This window comes from Mastigoproctus giganteus, chromosome 2, assembly GCF_048544385.1.
Source record: "Mastigoproctus giganteus isolate SK-2022 chromosome 2, ASM4854438v1, whole genome shotgun sequence".
Classification (NCBI taxonomy): domain Eukaryota; kingdom Metazoa; phylum Arthropoda; class Arachnida; order Uropygi; family Thelyphonidae; genus Mastigoproctus; species Mastigoproctus giganteus.
Genome location: NC_143576.1, coordinates 73,329,720 through 73,350,967, shown reverse-complemented (window position 1 = coordinate 73,350,967; position 21,248 = coordinate 73,329,720). Strand labels below are relative to the sequence as shown.

The following is a 21,248-nucleotide window of genomic DNA, read 5'->3' as shown; positions in this document are numbered from 1 at the left end:
AGTCTTGTCTAGATGATCCTGCAATGCATCTTTAACCAGTGACTCCATTATTTTACCCGGAACAGAAGTTAAACTAACTGGTCTGTAATTACTCGTGTCACCCTTCGATCCACCTTTGTGAATTGGGGACACATTTGCACATCTCCAGTCCATGGGAACCTCCCCTGAGTCCAAGGATGCTCTCATAATTATGGCTAAGGGTTTGCTTAGTTGCTTTGCCGCCTCCTTTAAAATAACTGGATAGATCCCATCCACCCCAGGTGCCTTTCTTATGTTTAATTTCAACAATTTCTCCTCCACTTTGCTCTCAGTTATTACAAAATCATTAAGCACATTGCTACAATTTGATAACCTTCTTCCATTTTCAAACTGTAATAATTCCTCACGTGTGAATGTAGATGCAAAATACTCATTCAGTTTGTTTGCTATCTGAGCAGGATCATCAACAGTCGAACCATCGATGTCAAGTGGACCAATCATATTCATCCCCTTCCTTTTAGAGTTTATATAAGTAAAGAAATCCTTGCTGTTTTTCTTAGCATCTTTTGCCAAAGATTTCTCGTAATCCGCCTTCGCCTGCCGAACCTCCTTTGTGACCTGATTACAGACTAGCTTATATCTGCCACAGGCTTCTGCGTCACCTGATAATTTATATGCATCCCATGCATTTTTCTTCTCTGTCACGAGTCTCATTAGTTCATTTGATAACCATTTAGGCCTAAACCTTGAACGATATTTCTTAATCGGTATATAAAGTCTAGTAGCTTCCACGATTAATTCCTTGAATGCTTCCCACTTAGAATTTACTGTTTGTAACATCATCAGTTGATCCCACTGTACAGAATTTAAAAACTGTCGGAGACCACTGTACTCCCCTTTACGGAAGCAAAAACCCTTTCCTTTACCCCTGACGGTAGTTACCTCTTTGAGTAAATCCCACTTCAGCACACTGTGATCACTGCCACCTAGTGGTTCCTTTATCTGCAAATTCTTAATACACGAATGATCACTGCTGATAACCAGATCAAGAGTGTTACTTTCTCTGGTTGCCTCTCGAACATGCTGCTGCAGAAAACAATCATCCAATAAATCCACAAAAGTCTGACTAGTGTGTGAGTGACCAACCCACAAGTTCCAGTCAATATCTGGGAAGTTAAAATCCCCGATTATAAGACATTCTGATTTACTGGCCCACTCTATTTCTCTGTACAATTGTTCATTGTACTCATTCAAGTCATTAGGCCTATAACACACTCCTACCCTTATTTTTCCTTTCACAGTGCTTATCTGGGTCTTATTCTCCACATTCACCTTCGAAGTAGTCCCCTTGAGAGCATAAATACTGATCATAGCACTTCTCCCATGGTTTGAATACATTCTGAAAGTCCTTCGTCATAGTGTGTTCAGCACCACCTGCAATTTGGTTTGGATATCCATTATTCCAGCGGTTTGACCTTTTTTTAATAATGGCACTCCTAAGTAATTTATATTATTTTGTGGCACACCTACTCAATTTTCTGCCTGTTAGGGGGGGGGGGGGTGTCAAACTAAGTATATATATTATACAATAATATAACTATAAATAAAATTACAATTCATAATACAAATTATATATATATATATATATACAGTCGAACTTGGTTATAATGAGCATCGACGGACCAACAAAATTTCCTTGTTATAACCGTTACTCGTTATATCAGTGATAGTGGAGATGGCAAAACCCCTGGGCCACTAAACAATGAACACTTTATATCAATGAGCTGTTTTTTTTTAATTCTCAATAACTTGATAAAAGATTGATTCAAAAAACTAAAATATTAGAGAGAAAAAAATAACGTAAGTACATACCTACATATTATTTGTATTAATATGCTTGTATAAACTACAATACACTTATTAAACACAAATGATTTGTCTAATTTTAAAACCATACACTTAATACTAAACAAGATTTATTTCTCTGTAATTCAAAACAATAGTATTTAATAATAAACATGATTTCAATTAGTCTTTATTTATGAATCTTAAAAGTGATGTTTGTTTTAAAGATTTCACTTTGATATTTCTAAAATTTCTCCTTAAAACACTCAATGCGTTAAAAGTCTCATTACTTGCCTCAGTTCCTTCAAAAAAACTGACTAATGTGTCCATTGCACCTTGAGCTTGTGAGATTGTCGGCATTGATTTCGATTCACTTTCATATCATCACAATCATCATTGTTATTGTCTTTGTTGAGCACAGCATCTACAATGCTGTGCTCAACAAACCTCTGTAGGAAACCATTAGTTAATAAGTTATCATCGACTCATACAAATTCATTGATGTTATCTGTATTAAAACCTACAACACCGTTACGTAGCAACCATTCGGATAATTGTAAGTTGTTTTCTTCATTGCCATCATTTTCATCTACAATTAAATTTCATTTGAATTTGATATCCATTTCTCGAAGCAATTTCATATGGTTGTCAAATTAACGTTGTTCCACGTTTTGTTCAATAAATTTATAGCATCCAATACCAATACAGACTCGGTAAGTTTCTATTCTCTTTGACCGATCAGATGTAGAACTAGAAATCTTATATAAAATTCTTCCAATCTCTTGATTACACCTATGTCCATTGATTGTAAAACTGATGTCGCATTGGGAGGCAGAAACACTAGCTTAAGGTTGAAGAAATTTTGAATCTCGGAATAAGCAAGACAGTTATCAACTAACAATAAAATATTTTTCTTCTCTTTGAATAGCTCCTTATTACAATCATTTATGTATTCCCAAAAAATATCCAAAATCATCCAAGCTTTCTTGTTTGCAGTGTAAGCCACAAGAAGTTTCCTTACGTTTTTGAAACATCGAGGTTTTAACGATTTTCTGATAACAAAGTTTTTTTTTTTATCAGTTCCTGTCATATTTGTGCATACGAGCACCGTCAATCAAGTCTGATTTTTTTTCACCAACACATTTTACCCCTTTGAATTTAAGGACAATGTCAAGTGTCAAATTATAAAAAAGTCCTCTTTTGTCGGTGTTGTAGTAGTAGTAATTGAGGCATATGATGCAAGAAAGCAAGCGTATGAGTTTATGTGGCATTAGTCAAAAAAAAAAAATTTACACAGTCATTCCGTCTAAAAGTTTGCCCATTTCCTCCTTGAATTTAAGTTATCAACTTCCACAACAAAAGATGAAAGTTTGTTCCAGCAATTAACCACCTGCTGGCTAAAGGAAAATTTCAGCACATCTATTCTACAACTGTATTTCCTCAATTTCAATTTAGGCCCCCTCAGGTTCGTAATCTGAGCAAGTGGAAAAATCCCATCAGAATTCAGTGTTCAACCCATTCAAGGCCTTATACATCTGAATCAGATAACATCACAGGTGCTTAATTGCAAGCTGCTGCAATTTGCAGAACTTAAGCCTTTCTTGGTAAGAGGACCCCCTTCGCTCCCCTTACTAATATTGTTGCCCTTCTCTTTACATGCTCGAGCAACTACACATCCTTCCTAAAACGAGGCCTCTAAACCTGTATGCAGTACTCAAGGCTAGCCCATTGCCTTGGTCCTTGAGGTGGTCACAGACATTCTCCCAGATATGCCAGACAAGCTGTACTTGCTACCTGGGAGTCTAAAATGCCGATGGAACGGATCTTTCTGACACTCAAGTCAAGTGGACCCAATTTCAGCGAATTCTGGAAGGTCCGTGACAGCCAAATCCTCTGCTTGCATCCTCATGGTGGTGGGACTGTTAGTAATCCTGGGTATAAACCCACATGCACAAGCACACTGTGGGTGACCATCCAGGTGTAAATCAACATAAGCAGGGGTCGAGGTATGGCACCCACACCACATGGAGGAATGCCGGACCTCTGTGTTACCAGGCAATACTAGGTGGTAGGTGACTCATCTACCGGTGCAATACCACAACTTTGCTTATTGAAGGCTTGAAGTGGTGGAACCCATGTTCAGTCTCCAGAGCTAAGTTCTGGTCAACTTTTCCCCATCTCTTCCATCATGCAGTATGACTGATGACTTTTGAGATTATGTTGGACTTCATGGCAAGATCCAATCTTCATTACATTTCGAGGGTACAGCTCTAAAACGGTGTTCGCAGGCCAGCTGCTAGTTAGTACACCGCACCGAACCAAATCGAACCTATTGGTAACTCTTTAGGAGTCTTCCGGATCAGCTAGTGTATATCTTGCTAGCTCTACTCTGCCAGATAGTGACTGAAGAGTCCAAGTAGTGTGTATGCGGGGAGCATACACACTACTTGGACTCTCCATGTTATGTCAAGGATCTGGGTATATTCTTACCATGTCAAAATATATAAGAGCAATTTAGCTCAATCCTGCCTACTTTGATAATATTTAAAAATATAAGAACAAAATTCATTCGAGATTTGGGTTCACTTTAGAAGATGAAAAACCGGGAGAGAAATCTATAAATTTTCTTAATTTACGATAACTAGGATCAACGATAGCATACATTTTAAAATTTACTGCAAACCAACAAACACAGGAATATTTTTACATAATTCAGGTTATCACCCTTTTACTTAAACAGTGGTCTCAGAGAGTTTTTAAATTCTGTACAGTGGGACAAACTGACGATGTTACCAACAGTAAATTCTAAGTGGGAAGCATTCAAGGAATTAATCATGGATGCTACTAAACGTTTCATACTTATTAAGAAATATTGTGCAAGGTTTAGGCCTAAATGGTTATCTAATGAACTAATGAGACTCGTGACAGAGAAGAAAAATGAATGGGATGTATATAAATTTTCAAGCGACTCAGAAGCCTATGGCAGATATAAGCTAGTCTGTAATCAGGTCACAAAGGAGGTTAGGCAGGCGAAGGCAGATTACAAGAAATCTTTGGCAAAAGATGCTAAGAAAAAGAGCAAGGATTTCTTTACTTATATAAACTCTAAAAGGAAGGGGATGAATCTGATTGGTCCACTTGATATTGATGGTTCGACTGTTGATGATCCTGCTCAGATAGCAAACAAACTGAATGAGTATTTTACATCTACATTCACACATGAGGAGTTATTAAGGTTTGAAAATGCCAGAAGGTTATCAAATTGTAGCAGGGTGCTTAATGATTTTGTAATAACTGAGAGCAAAGTGGAGGAGAAATTGTTGAAGTTAAACATAAGAAAGGCACCTTGGGTGGATGGGATCTATCCAGTTATATTAAAGGAGACGGCAAAGCAACTAAGCAAACCCTTAGCCATAATTATGAGAGCATCCTTGGACTCAGGGGAGGTCCCCACGGACTGGAGATGTGCAAATGTATCCCAAATTCATAAAGGGGGATTGAAGGGTGACAGGAGTAATTACAGACCAGTTAGTTTAACTTCTGTTCCTGGTAAAATAATGGAGTCACTGGTTAAAGATGCATTGCAGGATCATCTAGACAAGACTGCAGCAATAATTCAGACACAGCATGGGTTTGTTAAGGGAAAGTCTTGTCTGACAAATTTGATAGGATATTATGATGTAGTTACAAAGGAACTGGATGCAAAAAATAATTTTGATATCATATATTTGGATTTCAGGAAAGCTTTTGACACTGTTGCACATGCAAGACTATTGTACAAATTGGAGCAGAATGGTATTAAGAGTAAGTTGCTACAATGGATAAAAGGATGGTTGAGTGGGAGAAGACAGAGGGTGGTAATTAATGGGTGATGCTCTTCGTGGACTAATGTTATTAGTGGAGTCCCACAGGGTTCGGTGTTGGGTGCTCTGTTCTTTTGTAATATTTATCAATGATATTGATGAAGGTATATCAGGCTTAGTGTCGAAGTTTGCAGATGATACAAAGGTTGGCAGGGTTGTTAATGACACAGTAATGGCAGTGTGCTACTGCAACAGGATCTAGATAATTTGGGCAGATGGCCTAAGAAGTGGCAACTGAAGTTTAACCTTGACAAATTCAAAGTACTGCATATGGGTAGAAGTAACCCCAGAGAAACGTACCAACTGTGTGGTACTACACTTAGGGTGGTAGAAAATGAAAAAGACCTGGGAATAATTGTGCAGTCAGATATGAAGTTTTCTGGGCAATGCAGACAGGCTGCCAGGGCAGGTCATGGGGTTTTGCCAATGATATATAGGAATTTTGCTAGCAGGGAGAAGGAGGTGATTATCCCTCTGTATAAGGCAATGGTCAGGCCGCACCTTGAGTACTACATTCAGGTCTGGAGGCCTCATTTTAGGAAGGATGTAGATTTGCTTGAGCGTATACAGAGAATGGCAACAAGATTGGTGAGGGGAATGAAGGGATCCTCTTACCAAGAGAGGCTTAAGTTCTGCAAATTGCAGTGGCTGGAGATTAGGCACCTGCACGGTGATCTGATTGAGGTGTATAAGATCTTGAATGGGTTGAGCACGCTGAATTCTGATGGAATCCTTCCACTTGTTCAGATTACGAACCTAAGGGGGCATAAATTCAAATTAAGAAAAGACGGATGTAGAATAGATGTGCAGAAATTTGCCTTTAGCCAGCGGGTGGTTAATTGCTGGAACAAACTTCCATCTGTTGTTGTGGAAGTTGATACGTTAAATAAATTTAAGGAACTGGACAGGCATTTGGAGGGAATGGTGTGATTTTTTTTTTTTTTTTTGGCTGATGATGCATTAGCAGAGGCATGTGATGCAAGAAAGCAAGCTTATTCAGCATCAGCCAAAAAAAAAAAAAAAAAAACCACTACTCCCATTTCACACCTCCATTCGTTCAAAATACCTGTCCAGCTGAGCCTTAAATTTGTTTAGGCTATCAACTTCAACAACAACAAGTGATGGAAGTCTATTCCACAAACCAACTGCCCGCTGGCTAAATGCAAATTTCCGTACATCTATCTGACATCCGTCCTTCCTCAATTTGAATCTATGCCATCTCAGGTGATTATTCTGAGCAAGAGGAAGAATCCCACTGGCATTGAACATGCTCAGGCCATTCAAAGCGTTATACACCTCTATCAGATCAGCTCGCCGATGCCTAGTCTCCAGACTGTAATTTGCAAAACTTAAGCCTTTCTTCGTAAGAGCAACGCATAAGCTCATACACTTGCTTTCTTGCATCACATGCCACTACTACTACTTATCATTTTTAATCAATTCTATAATGCTTACAAATATAGTTCTACACAGGAATCTCTTAATAATGAACTTAAGGAACCCTCTACAAGATTTTTGAACAGGGGATATACATTACGTAAAATAGAGGATATTCAACGACAGGAGAAACAAAAATCAGAAAGGGTTTCACTTAATAATAAAAGCATTACACAAAAATATTTAATAAAGTTCCTTATGTACAACAATAGTATAAACAATTCATTACTATTTTTAAAAACACCGAATTTAAAACTTATGCAACACAAAAGTAAACTCCACACAGTACGGAAGATGAGGAAGAATACTACAGTTGTTAATATGGAACGTACCAACAGAGTCTATAACATTGCATGTGGGGAATGTAACTCTTTTTATATTGGATCTACCCAAAATTATCTTTCAATGCGAATACAACAACACCAGGCATCCGTTAAGGCAAAAAGGACAGGTGTCTGAAATTTCCTTTCGTGCCATCCCAGATAATCATATGTTTCTTTGTAATGAGGCAAGAATAATTAATACACAATTAATGAATATACAAAACTCTTAATAACCGAAACACTTGAAATGAAGTTAAACCCTAAAGCTATAAATGTACATAGACCATGCACAATTTCGGACTCGTGGACCTTTAAGTGCATGTGTAAATAACATCATTTTAGCATTAGCATTAGTAGAGGCATTTGATGCAAGAAAGCAAGCTTACGCAGCATCAGCCAAAAAAAAAAAAAAAAAACCCACTTCCACTTCACCCCTCTGTTCGTTCAAAATACCTGTCCAGCTGAGCCTTAAACTTATTTAGGCTATCAACCTCCACTACAAGGGATGGAAGTCTGTTCCACCAACCAACCACCCGCTGGCTAAAGGCAAATTTCCGCACGTCTATCCTACATCTGTCTTTCCTCAATTTGAATTTATGCCCTCTCAGGTGATTATTCTGAGCTAGAGGAAGAATCCCATCAGCATTGAGCATGCTCAAACCATTCAAGGCTTTATACACCTCTATCAGATCACCTCGCTGGTGCCTAGTCTCCAGACACTGTAATTTGCAAAACTTAAGCCTTTCTTCGTAAGAGCACCCCTTTGTTCCATTCACTAATCTTGTTGCCCTTCTCTGTACTCGTTCCAGCAGCTCTACATCCTTCTTGAAATGAGGCCTCCAGACCTGTATACAGTACTCTAGGTGTGGCCTGACCATTGCCTTATACAAGGGAATAATCACCTGCTTACCCTGCTGGAAAAATTCCTGTATATCATTGACAATACTCCATGAGCTACTCTTGCAGCCTGTCTGCACTGCTCAGAGAACTTCATATCTGCCTGCACAACCATCCCCAAGTGCCTTTCATTCTCTACCACTGTCAGTGTAGTACCACAGAGTTGATACGTTGCTCTGGGGTTGCTGTTTCCCATGTGTAGTACTTTACATTTGTCAATGTTAAACTTCATTTGCCACCTCTCAGCCCATCTGCTCAACCTTTCCGGATCCTGTTGCATCAGCATACTGTCAGTAGTGTCCCTGACAACCCTGCCAACCTTTGTATCGTCTGCAAACTTGGCCATTAAGCTTGATATACCATCAATATCATTTATAAATACAGAAAACAATAATGGACCCAACACTGAGCCCTGAGGGACTCCACTAATAACATTAGTCCACGATGAGCAGATTCCATTGATTATCACTCTCTGTCTTCTCCCCCTCAACGACCCCTTTATTCATAGCAGCAATTTTCCTCCAATGCCACACTGCTCCAATATGTGCAGCAGTCTTCCATGTGCAACAGTATCAAAAGCCTTTCTAAGATCCAAGTACATAATATCAAAGCTATTCCCTGCATCCAGTTCTTTTGTGACTGCATCATAGTATCCAATAAAATTGGTCAGGCAAGACTTCCCCTTAACAAAACCATGCTGTGTCCGAGCTATAACTGAAGTCTTGTCTAAATGATCCTGCAGTGCTTCTTTAACCAGTGCCTCCATTAATTTTCCTGGAACAGAAGTTAAGCTCACAGGTCTATAATTACTTGTGTCAGCCTTTGATCCTCCTTTGTGAATTGGGGTCACATTTGCACATTTCCAGTCTATGGGCTCCCCTGAGTCCAAGGAAGCTCTCATAATTATGGCTAAGGGTTTGTTTACTTCCTTTGCTGCCTCCTTTAATATAACTGGATAGATCCCATCCACCCCGGGTGCCTTTCTTGTGTTTATCTTCAACAGTTTCTCCTCCACTTTACTCCCAGTTATTTCAAGATTCTGTAGCTTACTGCTAGAGTTGAATACACCTCTGGCATTCCCCTCGCTGAACAACTCATGTGTGAATGTCGATGCAAAATATTCATTTAATTTGTTAGCTACCTGAGCAGGGTCATCAACAGTTGAAACATCAATATCAAGTGGACCAATCTTATTCATCCCCTTCCTTCTAGAGTTTACATAAGTAAAGAACTCTTTGCTGTTTTTCTTTGCATCCCTCGCCAAGGATTTCTCGTAATCTGCCTTCGCCTGCCTAACCTCCTTTGTAACTTGGTTGCATATCAACTTGTATCTATCATAGGCTTCTGTGTCATGTGTTAATTTGTAAGTATCCCATGCATTTTTCTTCTCTGCCATATGCCTCATTAGTTCATCTGACATCCATTTTGGCCTAAACCTTGAACAATATTTCTTAGTTGGTATGTAAAGCCTAGTAGCTTCCAAGATTAATTCTTTGAATGCTTCCCATTTTGAATTTGCTGTTGTAACATCATCAGTTGGTCCCACTGTATAGAATTTAAATACTGTCTCAGTCCATCGTAGTCGCCTTTACGGAAGCAATAACCCTTCCCTTTACCCCTAATGGTAGTTACCTCTTTGAGTAAATCCCACTTCAGCACACTGTGATCACTGCCACCTAGTGGTTCATTTATCTGCAGATTCTTAATGCATGAAGAATCACTGCTGATAATCAAATCAAGAGTATTACTCCCTCTAGTTGCCTCCCGAACATGCTGATGTAGAAAACAATCATCCAATAAATCCACAAAAGCCCTGCTAGTGTGTGAGTGACCAGTACCCAAATTCCAGTCAATATCTGGGAAATTAAAATCTCCCATTATAAGACTCTCTGATTTACTTGCCCACTATTTCCCTGTACAGTTTCTTATTATACTCATCAGAGTCATTAGGCCTATAGCACACTCCTACTCTCAATTTTGATCTCCCAATGCTTATGTCACACCAAACTGACTCAACACTGCACTGTCCAGCGATGTCGACTGACTTCACTTCCTTGGTTTTTATGTGTTTCTTAACTAATAGCATAACCCCTACCCCCTTCCTATCCTGTCTATCCTTTCTGATGTTGTACTCCCCAAATTCCAGATATAAGTTCTGCATCCCTTATATCTGTGTGACACCACATCTCTGATATCCCAACAATATTTGCCTTTGATGTTTTGAGCAATACCTCAAATTCATCAAATTTATTTACCAAACTCCTAGCATTGGTGTACACGCAAGTATACCTGCACCTGTTTCTATTCTTAGCTACCCTAACACAACCCATGTGTTTACTTGTACCGCAATGGCTCCCAGCAGTCTCTGAAATATCATGCATCTTGTTTTTCAGGCTTCTGCTCATTCTAATAGAAGTCTAAGGGTTTGCTTACTTCCTTTGCTGCCTCCTTTAATATAACTGGATAGATCCCATCCACCCCCGGGTGCCTTTCTTGTGTTATTTTTATTAACCAATTTACATTGGTTAATAAAAATAATCTCGTTCAATGTACACTAAACTAAACCTTATTATTAGTATAAAAGAGAGTGGAGATTGTTTAGTGTCACTTTACTTCTTGTGAGTGTGGGGATGGGAGAAATCCCAGGTGCCATATGACACGAACATACTTCTTGTGAGCACGAACCATCCCGAAATAACGTCGTCCTTTATTTAGAAGTTTAGACTAAATTAGTTTAGGAAATTTGACAATGGTCTTCAATTTCCTGTCCATTACTGATGGGTGGTTTAGTTTTAGTGGGTTGATGTACATCTACTTTGCTTTACTCTTCCTTTTGGCAGTGAGTAGATTATGGAAATTGAATATAGGATTATTTTTAAGAAACCCATATATACTAACAATTTTAAACCATAGTATTGTGTCATAAACTTAGTTTGATATAATGTATTAACGATGTCCATTTCCACTTGTCAGGCCGAAGAACTTCCTATAAAAAAGGTATGAGTTAAATCTATTATATTTTTAAATTCTTATCACATGTACACCATACCAAAAATTATCACTTCATACAGCATGTCCCCCTCCCACTTTTCTTACTATTGAATACACTATGAACTGTCAAACTAATAGAGTAAGCTTATCTGCGAAAAGATCTAAACCTCCCAAACACTTCCTAGTTCATTTTATAAATATACGTGGTCTCAATTCTAATCTCAATGATGTCAATTTCCACTTGCATTCTGCCAAACCCCATGTACTTTTTCTGACAGAATCTCAGTTATCAGTTGATTCAACTACTGCACATCTCAGTTGCCCAAATTATTGGCTGCATAATTCTTTTCACCTCAAAGGTGCTACTTCTGCATATGTTTGTTCCGATATTCCCTGTCAAAGACTTGTTAACTTAGAATCTCCTCTTTTCGATCTTCTCTGGCTTAAAATCTCTCTACCTCATTCTGTCAAATTCATCTATTGTCTATACCGTTCCAATCCACTAATCACTTTGAGCTCTTAGACTTCCACTCTTTGCAACTTGACTTTCTCCAGTCCAATTTTCCTAACAGTAAGGTAATTTTCCTTGGTGATTTTAATGTTCGCAACTCCTGCTGGCTTCTGTTTTTTACTCCCACCAACCCAGATGCATCTGGTCGAGATGCTGAGGCTTTTGCAATTACTAATGACCTTCCACAGATTGATCGTTTACCTAAAAGAATAACAGACAATTCTAATCATACAGCTTATATACTTGATCTTTTTCTCACAAATAACCCTTCTAAGACATGGTCGAAGTGAGTGGTCCTTTAGGCACCTCAGATCACAACTTCGTGCCTGTCTCTTCTCCAATGGAGCCTTTATCTCATGACTATTCCCAACCTCGTGTTGTTTGACATTACAAGAATTCAAAATGGGACGACCTGAGAGATTTCTTTTCTTTAGTCGGACTACCATTTCAAAACTTCTGGTGTCAACGTTTGCTCGTCAGATCGTGTCAGTGAAATTATTCTTGTACGAATGGAATCCTTTATTTCCCACTCCACTTTAAAATCTCGTCCTTTATTTAAACCTTGATTTTCCAATAAATGTACTAAGGCTGTTCAGGAGAAGAATGTTGCATATTGTAATTGGCTTGTTTCCAATTCTTCAGTTTCATTTTCTGCTACACCAAAGCTCGCAACAATTTTAAAGCAGTTATTAATAAGTCCAAACTAGATTTTGAACAGGCTAAGAGTAGAAAACTTGCTTCTTGCCTTAATGGTAGCTGAGCACATTTGGCTCTCTTGCCAAAGCTATTGGCCACAACTTTTGCCCATCTCTGCTCCCACCTCTTTCAAAACCAGATGATTCTGTAGTCACTTCGGCCAACGATAAAGCTGACCTGCTAGCATCCCATTTTTCTTTCAACCAATGTATTAATGATCTCGATAAAACCCCTCCCATCGTTCCCAATGCACTCTATTCAATGCCTCCTGTGGTCTTAGTCAAAAGGATGTGAGAAGGATTTTGACCAATCTTGATGCTAAGAAAGCTCCAGGTCTTTATGACATTTCTGCACTTGTTGTCAAAACCTGTGCTCCTGAACTTTCTCCTATTCTTTGCCACCTCTTTTCACTTTCTTATTCCAAAGATGTTTTTCCTTCTACTTGGAAATTTGCTCATATCCAGCCAGTTCCTAAAAAGGGTGACAAATCCCTCCCATCCAATTATTGTCCCATTGAAATTACTTCTACTTTTTCTAAAGTAATGGAGAAATCAATTAAACACCAACTCTTAAACTACCTAGAAACCTTCTATCTTATCAATGATCACCAGTGTGGATTCCGTCAGCGTCAATCCACTGGTGATATATTCTGGCCGGTGTTACCCATTTATGAACAAATTCAATGGAAAAGTTCAGTGAAACACAAGCAGTTGCTCTTGATATCTCAAAGGCTTTTGATCGTGTTTGGCATAAAGGTCTTCTAAAACAAGCTGTCATCTTATGGTTTACGAACTGTTTTTTGTAATTGGTTATCCAGTTTTCTCTCTGCCTTCTAACTTCTCCACTAATGCGGTATCCCCAAGGTTCAGTTCTTTCCCCCACTCTTTTCCTCTTGAATATTAATGACCTTCCATTGACTGGAAATCCTATCCATAGTTTTGTCAATGCTAGCACATTGCATTCCACTTTCCATTTTGAGAAACCTTGCCCTGCTCAATAAGCTTCAACTTCTCGAATATCCACTACCAATTCCTTAAATGCAGATCTCCAGTGGGGCAAAGACAACTTAGTTGATTTCAATCTCTAAAATTCAGTCTTGTCTTATATCTCGCAAAAAGGATTCTTCTGCTCCTATGCTTATCTTTAGTGACACTCCGATTTCTAGGCAAAATGATATATCTCTTTTGGGGATTACCGTGACTTGTAATCTCTCTTGGCACAAGCACATTACAAATATGCTTCCTCTGCATCTAAAAAACTTGGTTTTCTCTTTCGTTCTCGGTATTACTTTTCTTCCAAACAGCTGTTCACTCTATACAAATTGTAAATCTGCCCTACCATGGAATATTGTTCAAAATCTCTCAGGTTTCTAGATTCCATTCAGAAGAGGGCAGTTAGGTCAATTAATGACTCAACTCTAACAGAGTATCTCCATTCGCTGTCTCATAAACATACTGTTTCTGCTGCATGCCTTTTCTACAGATCCTCGGGAACTGTTCTTCTGAATTGGCTTCTATAATTCCCACTCTCTCTTTCAAAACAGTCTGAACACATGTCGCCACCAGCCAACATCCATTTACTGTCCAACTCCAAACTCACTGAACCAACTTTTCATCTTCCTCATTTATTCATTGAACTGCCGTTTTCTGGAACAACCTTCCTTCATATGTCTTTCCTGAAAATTACAGTCTACAGAAGTTCAAGTCTAATGTCAACAAATACCTTCTCTTGTCTTCTCAACCTCTAACCCAAGCATGGTACTAAGTGCTATAGGTTCTAATAACTCTCGTGTTTGGGGTTTTCATAAAAAAAAAATAATAATAATACAAAGGGATAATCACCTTTTCCTGCTAGCAAATTTTCTCTATATCGTTGACATGACTTATTCTGGCAGCCTGTCTGCATTGCTCAGAAAACTTCATATCTGACTGCACAATCACTCCCAGATCATTTTCATTTTCTATCACCCTAAGTGTAGTACCACACAGTTGGTACGTTTTTCTGAGATTACTTCTACCCATATGCAGTACCTTGCATTTGTCAATTTTATAAAGTTCAGTTGCCACCTCTCAACCCATCTGCCCAAATTTTCTAGATCCTGTTGCAGTAGCACAACTGTTGTAGATGTCTTCGTCATTGAAATCTTTCCTGATTTCTGCCCAAACAATTATCAATCAGACTGAGTTATAAAAAAAACTTATGATTCAATTAGTGTGTGACCATTAGAATTTGTCTTTCAAATTGAATATGGTAAAGGGACAATGGGTAATCAGCTTGGAAGCTTTTGAAGTCTACTATTATAGTTATAATTAATAGGAAAGCCTAAGTGAGAACACTGCAGTTCATATTCTTGGTTATTATAAGCTTCATGACTTCAAAAGGAAATATAAATCATCTTTATTGAACTGGTAAAAGCTTAAAGAGAAAATTATATACTGAATCCAAAGTATGTTTGAGTTAAAGGTATGTTATTAAGAATTAGGTTAGTACAAGTAGCAATGTAAGAAAAACATGCAAGGTTAGATCAGAAAAATCAAAAACTATCTCAAAAACTTACATGAAGCTCACATTTTAGCAGCTTAAAAAATTTACTGTTACAGATACACAGAATATACAGAAGATTGAGAAAAGGCACACAGAAGAAAAAAACTTATTTTAAGTGTGATCAAAATACAGATAATTACTCAGATGGCCAACTGGCCACCTGAAATAAACAAAACATTTCATAAAAACGATTCATAAAAATATATAAAATTTGTTCCTTTTCTTTTGATGATTTCATTCATAGCAAGAGAAACAATATTCATCAAACAAATCATCACAAGAGATGGCATACCCTACACCCCACAACTCGTTTCCTTTCGCACTTATTGTAGGCTTTATTTAAATTTTCTAGTAAATTGGAAAAAAATTGAAAAAATTTTTGGCTGAACTCCATTTTATGGGTACACCTTGTAGCGAGCAGGGCTGAAGAACGGAGTGATTGTCTGGTCAAGTTCTGTGATTGGGTGATTACTATGAATACGTAATTTGCCTTTGATTGAATGCAAATTCGCTGCTAATTTTAGAGATGAATGTGAAATTATCATTTGCTTTGTTTTGTTGCTATTTTGCTCTTGGTTATTGTGCTTGGTTACTGTTCAGTCGTCACTGTCATGCTGCTCTCGGATATTTTGCTCTGCTGCCTTCAAAATTCATGTTTTTTGTTGTTTTTTTTAATTTGTTATTCCACGTTCAATCCCAATGAAGCGAGTGGCTGTGAAAATGTATGGTTTGGAAAAGGACAGATGTAAGGCTGCAACTGAATGGAGTTTGTGAAATGTACCGCCAGCATGCCAGGACTGATGAGATGAGTTTTCTTTGTATTCAAGTAGTTTGACAATTTGTGTTTCGCAATTATTGTACAGGTAGTTCCTGACTTTACAAGTTAATTCGTTTCTAGCGTGCACTCGTAAAGTGAAAACTCTTAAAGCAGGAATTGCTTCCCATAGACATGATGTTGAAAACATAGATTATGTTCTCAACAATGAAATTAGTTAGCTAATTAGTTTGTTTAAAAAATGAGTGATTTATCCAAAGAAATTAAAACATAGCACGTAAAATCAAGCAAATTATAATTTAAAGAAATTATTTATGACTTACAAATGTTAATGTTTATTCTTCTTCATTGACTAAATGCACACTCACTGATCACTCATTGTTTGGTCGGCACTCTCGTTGGTTTTTTGCACAAGGAGTCATCTACTTCAGAAATGCTTCAAGAGGCAGGCATTTGTTTCCAAGATGATCTCTTTTCTTTAAAAATTTCACAATAGCATGCATAAGCATTTTTTAACGGCACGCAACAAATTGCAACTAACAAGACACGTGCACGTAAGATTGCAACTAACACGATTCACGGGGAGTAACAAATTTACAAAGCTTAAAAAAAAAAAAAAAGGAATGAAGAGAATATTCTGAAAATTGATTTATGTTTTTTATATGATTGAAGATTGCAGTGAAGGAGAAACACATTTCACCATAATAATACATAAACCCATACAATTCCAGCTATCAATGAAAAAAAAAAAAAAAAAACTCAAACCGCAAACTCGTAAAGAGGGAACTGTTTGTATTAGTTGTTAGTACAAAATTCTCTTGATAGTAGCGGGGGTGTGGGGGCAGCTTCCCCCACAGAAGCAATGGTCTGGGGCAACAACCTCCAGAAAAATTTAAAAAAAAAAAAGAAATGAAAAGACGTGTATGAGCAATTCTCATTGTTAATGCACTGCACTCAAAATCGTCTAGTAACGTATGGGTGAAGAGTATCTGGTGGTTGTGCCTGGTGTTAATTTTTGCTACTTGTTTTAAAAAATTTGATTTATATTCACTTATTTTTTGCTCCCTATTGGTGTTTCCTTTTCTTCATTTCAGTTCCAACATATTGTGATGTCACGTAACATCTACCTGTCACGTACAGGCAAGGAGGAAAGCAGTGAGTTGGAGTTGTAGTGTCATGTGATGCAAGAAAGCAAGTGTATGAGCTTATGCAGCATCAGCCAAAAAAAAAAAAAAAAAAAAATCACACCATTCCCTCCAAATGCCTGTCCAATTCCTCCTTAAATTTATTCAACCTATCAATTTCCACAACAACAGATGGAAGCTTGTTCCAGCAATTAACCACCCACTGGCTAAACTGGAACTGGAAACCGGAACTGGAATTTGGGGAATACAATGTGTATAGAAAGGATAGACAGGACAGGAGGGGAGGAGGGGTTATGCTATTAATTAAGAAACACATAAAGTCCAAGGAAGTGAAGCCAGTCGACATCGATGGACAGGGCAGTGCCGAATCAGTTTGGTGTGACATAAGCATAGGGAAATCAAAATTGAGAGTAGGAGTGTGCTATAGGCCTAATGACTCTGATGAGTATAATAAGATATTGTACAGGGAAATAGAGTGGGCCAGTAAATCAGAGAGTCTTATAATGGGGGATTTTAATTTCCCAGATATTGACTGGAATTTGTGGGTTGGTCACTCGCACACTAGCAAGGCTTTTGTGGATTTATTGGATGATTGTTTTCTACACCAGCATGTTCGTGAGGCAACAAGAGGGAGCAATACTCTTGATCTGATTATCAGTAGTGACTCTTCATGCATTAAGAACCTGCAGATAAATGAACCACTAGGTGGCAGTGATCACAGTGTGTTGAAGTGGGATTTACTCAAGGAGGTAACTACCATCAGAGGTAAAGGGAAGGGTTTTTGTTTTCGTAAAGGCGACTATGATAGTCTGAGACAGTATTTAAATTCTATACAGTGGGACCAACTGATGATGTTACCAACAGCAAACTCAAAATGGGAAGCATTCAAGGAACTAATCTTGGAGGCTACCAGGCTTTACATACCAACTAAGAAATATTGTTCAAGGTTTAGGCCTAAATGGTTGTCAGATGAACTAATGAGACATGTGGCAGAGAAGAAAAATGCATGGGATACATATAAATTAATGGGTGACATGGAAGCCTATGATAGATATAAGTTGGTCTGTAACCAAGTCACAAAGGAGATTAGGCAGGCAAAGGCAGACTACGAAAAATCCTTGGCAAAGGATGCAAAGAAAAACAGAAAAGAGTTCTTTACATACTTGAACTCGAGAAGGAAAGGGATGAATCAGATTGGTCCACTGGATATTGATGGTTCAACAGTTGAGGATCCTGCTCAGGTGGCTAACAATCTAAACGAGTATTTTGCATCTACATTCACGCATGAGGAGTTATTCAGGAAGGAGAATGATGTAGGTAAAGTAAACATTGGCAGTGAGCTGGATGATTTTGTAATAACTGAGAGGAAAGTGGAGGAGAGATTGTTGAGGATAAACATAAAAAAGGCACCTGGGGTGGATGGGATCTATCCAGTTATATTAAAGGAGGCAGCAAAGGAAGTATGCAAACCCCTAGCCATAATTATGAGAGCTTCTTTGGACTCAGGGGAGGTACCCATAGACTGGAGATGTGCAAATGTAACCCCAATTCACAAAGGAGGATCAAAGGCTGACACAAGTAATTATAGACCTGTTAGTTTAACTTCTGTTCCAGGTAAATTAATGGAGGCACTGGTTAAAGAAGCACTGCAGGATCATCTAGACAAGAATTCAGTTATAGCTCAGACGCAGCATGGTTTTGTTAAGGGCAGGTCTTGCCTGACCAATTTGATTGGATACTATGATGTAGTCACAAAAGAACTGGATGCAGGGAATAACTTTGATATTATATATTTGGATCTTAGAAAGGCTTTTGATACTGTTGCACATGGAAGACTGCTGCACAAATTGGAGCAGTGTGGCATTGGAGGCAAATTGCTGCTATGGATAAGGGGATGGTTGAGTGGCAGAAGACAGAGAGTGGTAATCAATGGACACTGCTCAACGTGGACTAATGTTATTAGTGGAGTTCCTCAAGGTTCAGTGTTGGGTCCGTTGTTGTTTTCGGTGTTTATGAATGATATTGATGATGGGATATCAAGTTTGATGTCCAAGTTTGTAGATGATACAAAGGTTGGCAGGGTCGTCAAGGACACTACTGACGCTATGCTGCTGCAACAGGATCTGGAAAGGTTGAACAGATGGGCTGAGAGGTGGCAAATGAAGTTTAACATTGACAAATGTAAAGTACTGCATATGGGAAACAGTAACCCCAGAGCAACGTATCAACTCTGCGGTACCACACTGACAGTGGTGGAGAATGAAAAGGACCTGGGGGTAATTGTGCAGGGAGATATGAAGTTCTCTGAGCAGTGCAGACGAGCTGCAAGAGTAGCTCATGGTGTCTTGTCAATGATATACAGGAATTTTTCTAGCAGGGATAAGGAGGTGATTATTCCCTTGTATAAGGCAATGGTTAGGCCACATCTTGAGTACTGTATACAGGTCTGGAGGCCTCATTTCAAGAAGGATGTAGAGCTGCTGGAACGGGTACAGAGAAGGGCAACAAGATTAGTAAATGGAACAAAGGGTTGCTCTTACGAAGAAAGGCTTAAGTTTTGCAAATTACAGAGTCTGGAGACTAGGCACCGGCGAGGTGATCTGATAGAGGTGTATAAGGCCTTGAATGGTTTGAGCATGCTCAATGCCAATGGGATTCTTCATCTTTCTCAGAATAATCACCTCAGAGGGCATAAATTCAAATTGAGGAAGGACGGATGTCGGATAGATGTGCGGAAATTTGCCTTTGGCCAGCGGGTGGTTGGTTGGTGGAACCGACTTCCATCACTTGTTGTTATAGTTGATAGCCTAAACAAATTTAAAGCTCAACTGGACAGGTATTTCGAATGAACGGAGGGGTGAAATGGGAGAGGGTTTTTTTTTTTTTTTTTGGGCTGATGCTGAATAAGCTTGCTTTCTTGCATCGTATGCCTCTACTAATGCTAATGCTAAAGGCAAATTTCTGCACATCTTTTCTACATCTGTCTTTTCTTAATTTGAATTTATACCCCTTAAGTTCGTAATCTGAACAAGTGGAAGGATCCATTAGAATACAGAGTTGCTTTCATCTGCCAATCACTGCTTTCTTCCTTACTCGCCGGAGTACTGATTTGTATCCATAAACTGGAGTTTTACCAATTTTTTGAAATTCATACACTAATTTTGTTGATACTAGGGCTTATTATACTTTGTCAATTCCAGGATGAACTACAACCTTGTCAACTCTGTTTTACTATATTAACCGTCTTGTCGTTTACAATTCAGCAGTTAGTTGCTTGCATATAAACCTGAAAACCAATTTTCAGAAAATGCTTTTTATTATTATAATTATTATTATTATTTATTTTTTTTTGCATTCGTCCACAGCTTACTAATAAATTAATATTTATACTAATATTTATCATAATGAGAATCATTCTTCTCAGCGCTTGTTAGTGGAATTTCACCGTATCTTGAAACGTCCATCCATATCCAATGTGGAATCTATATTTATACTAATTACATAGGATTGACACCTCTATGAATTTACAAATTGGGGGAGGAAACTGCATCTTCTAATTCGATTTGTGCATCTGTAATGGGTGTGCAGACGGGGATAAAATTACGAATTGAAAATTACCTGTTGCTAGTGCTAACAGATCCACTCTTACTCAATGTAACTTTGATAGCGTTTCCATTATCACTTGATTTTCTTTTCTCGACATCTTTTCTCCGTTTTGATGCTATTTTTTGTTCAATTTCCCTTTTCTTTTGTTCAATTACTTGTTCCTGTTGAGATAGCTCGCTCAACCGATCGTTCTTTGAGACATTTTTTGTTCCTCCGTACTGCGATACGCTCCAAAAATAAGACATCGCACAAAATTAAATTAAATCAAAACATTAAAATCACTTCTCAAGTCTATTTAAATTCTACAATAGGAGGCGAGGACGGTAAAATTTATATTTTTACATTAGCCTTTTGACATTTATCGCCACCTATTGAAAAATACGCTGAAATCGAGCCCAGAGACAATTCTATCTAATTTGTGATTCTCACAACGTTTATTTACATTGAACGCAGTTTCCTTTCTTTTTTATATTCTGAAATATTGAAAAAAAAAAAAAGTTTTTTATACTTGTTTTATTTAAATTTAGTATTATTTCAAGTATTAAAAGGTAGTAAACTGCAAGAAAAAGAGTTTATACAGAATCAGCCAAAAAAATAAAATACTTGCACAAACCACTACGGTTTTTCAAAAAGTCA

At 38.0% G+C, this 21,248-nt stretch overlaps 1 protein-coding gene across 1 annotated transcript in view; it reads right to left on the bottom strand.

Annotated features, from left to right (window-relative positions):
* The window catches only part of LOC150089342 (SURP and G-patch domain-containing protein 1-like), a 306,779-nt gene extending 285,883 nt beyond the window's left edge, over window positions 1–20,896 (bottom strand). Inside the window, exon 1 of the mRNA XM_090368518.1 lies at window positions 20,625–20,896. Coding sequence (XP_090224644.1) covers window positions 20,625–20,857 — 233 coding nt within the window. The 5' untranslated portion in view covers window positions 20,858–20,896. The remainder of the gene's footprint in view (window positions 1–20,624) is intronic.
* Between the last annotated feature and the right edge of the window lie 352 nt (window positions 20,897–21,248).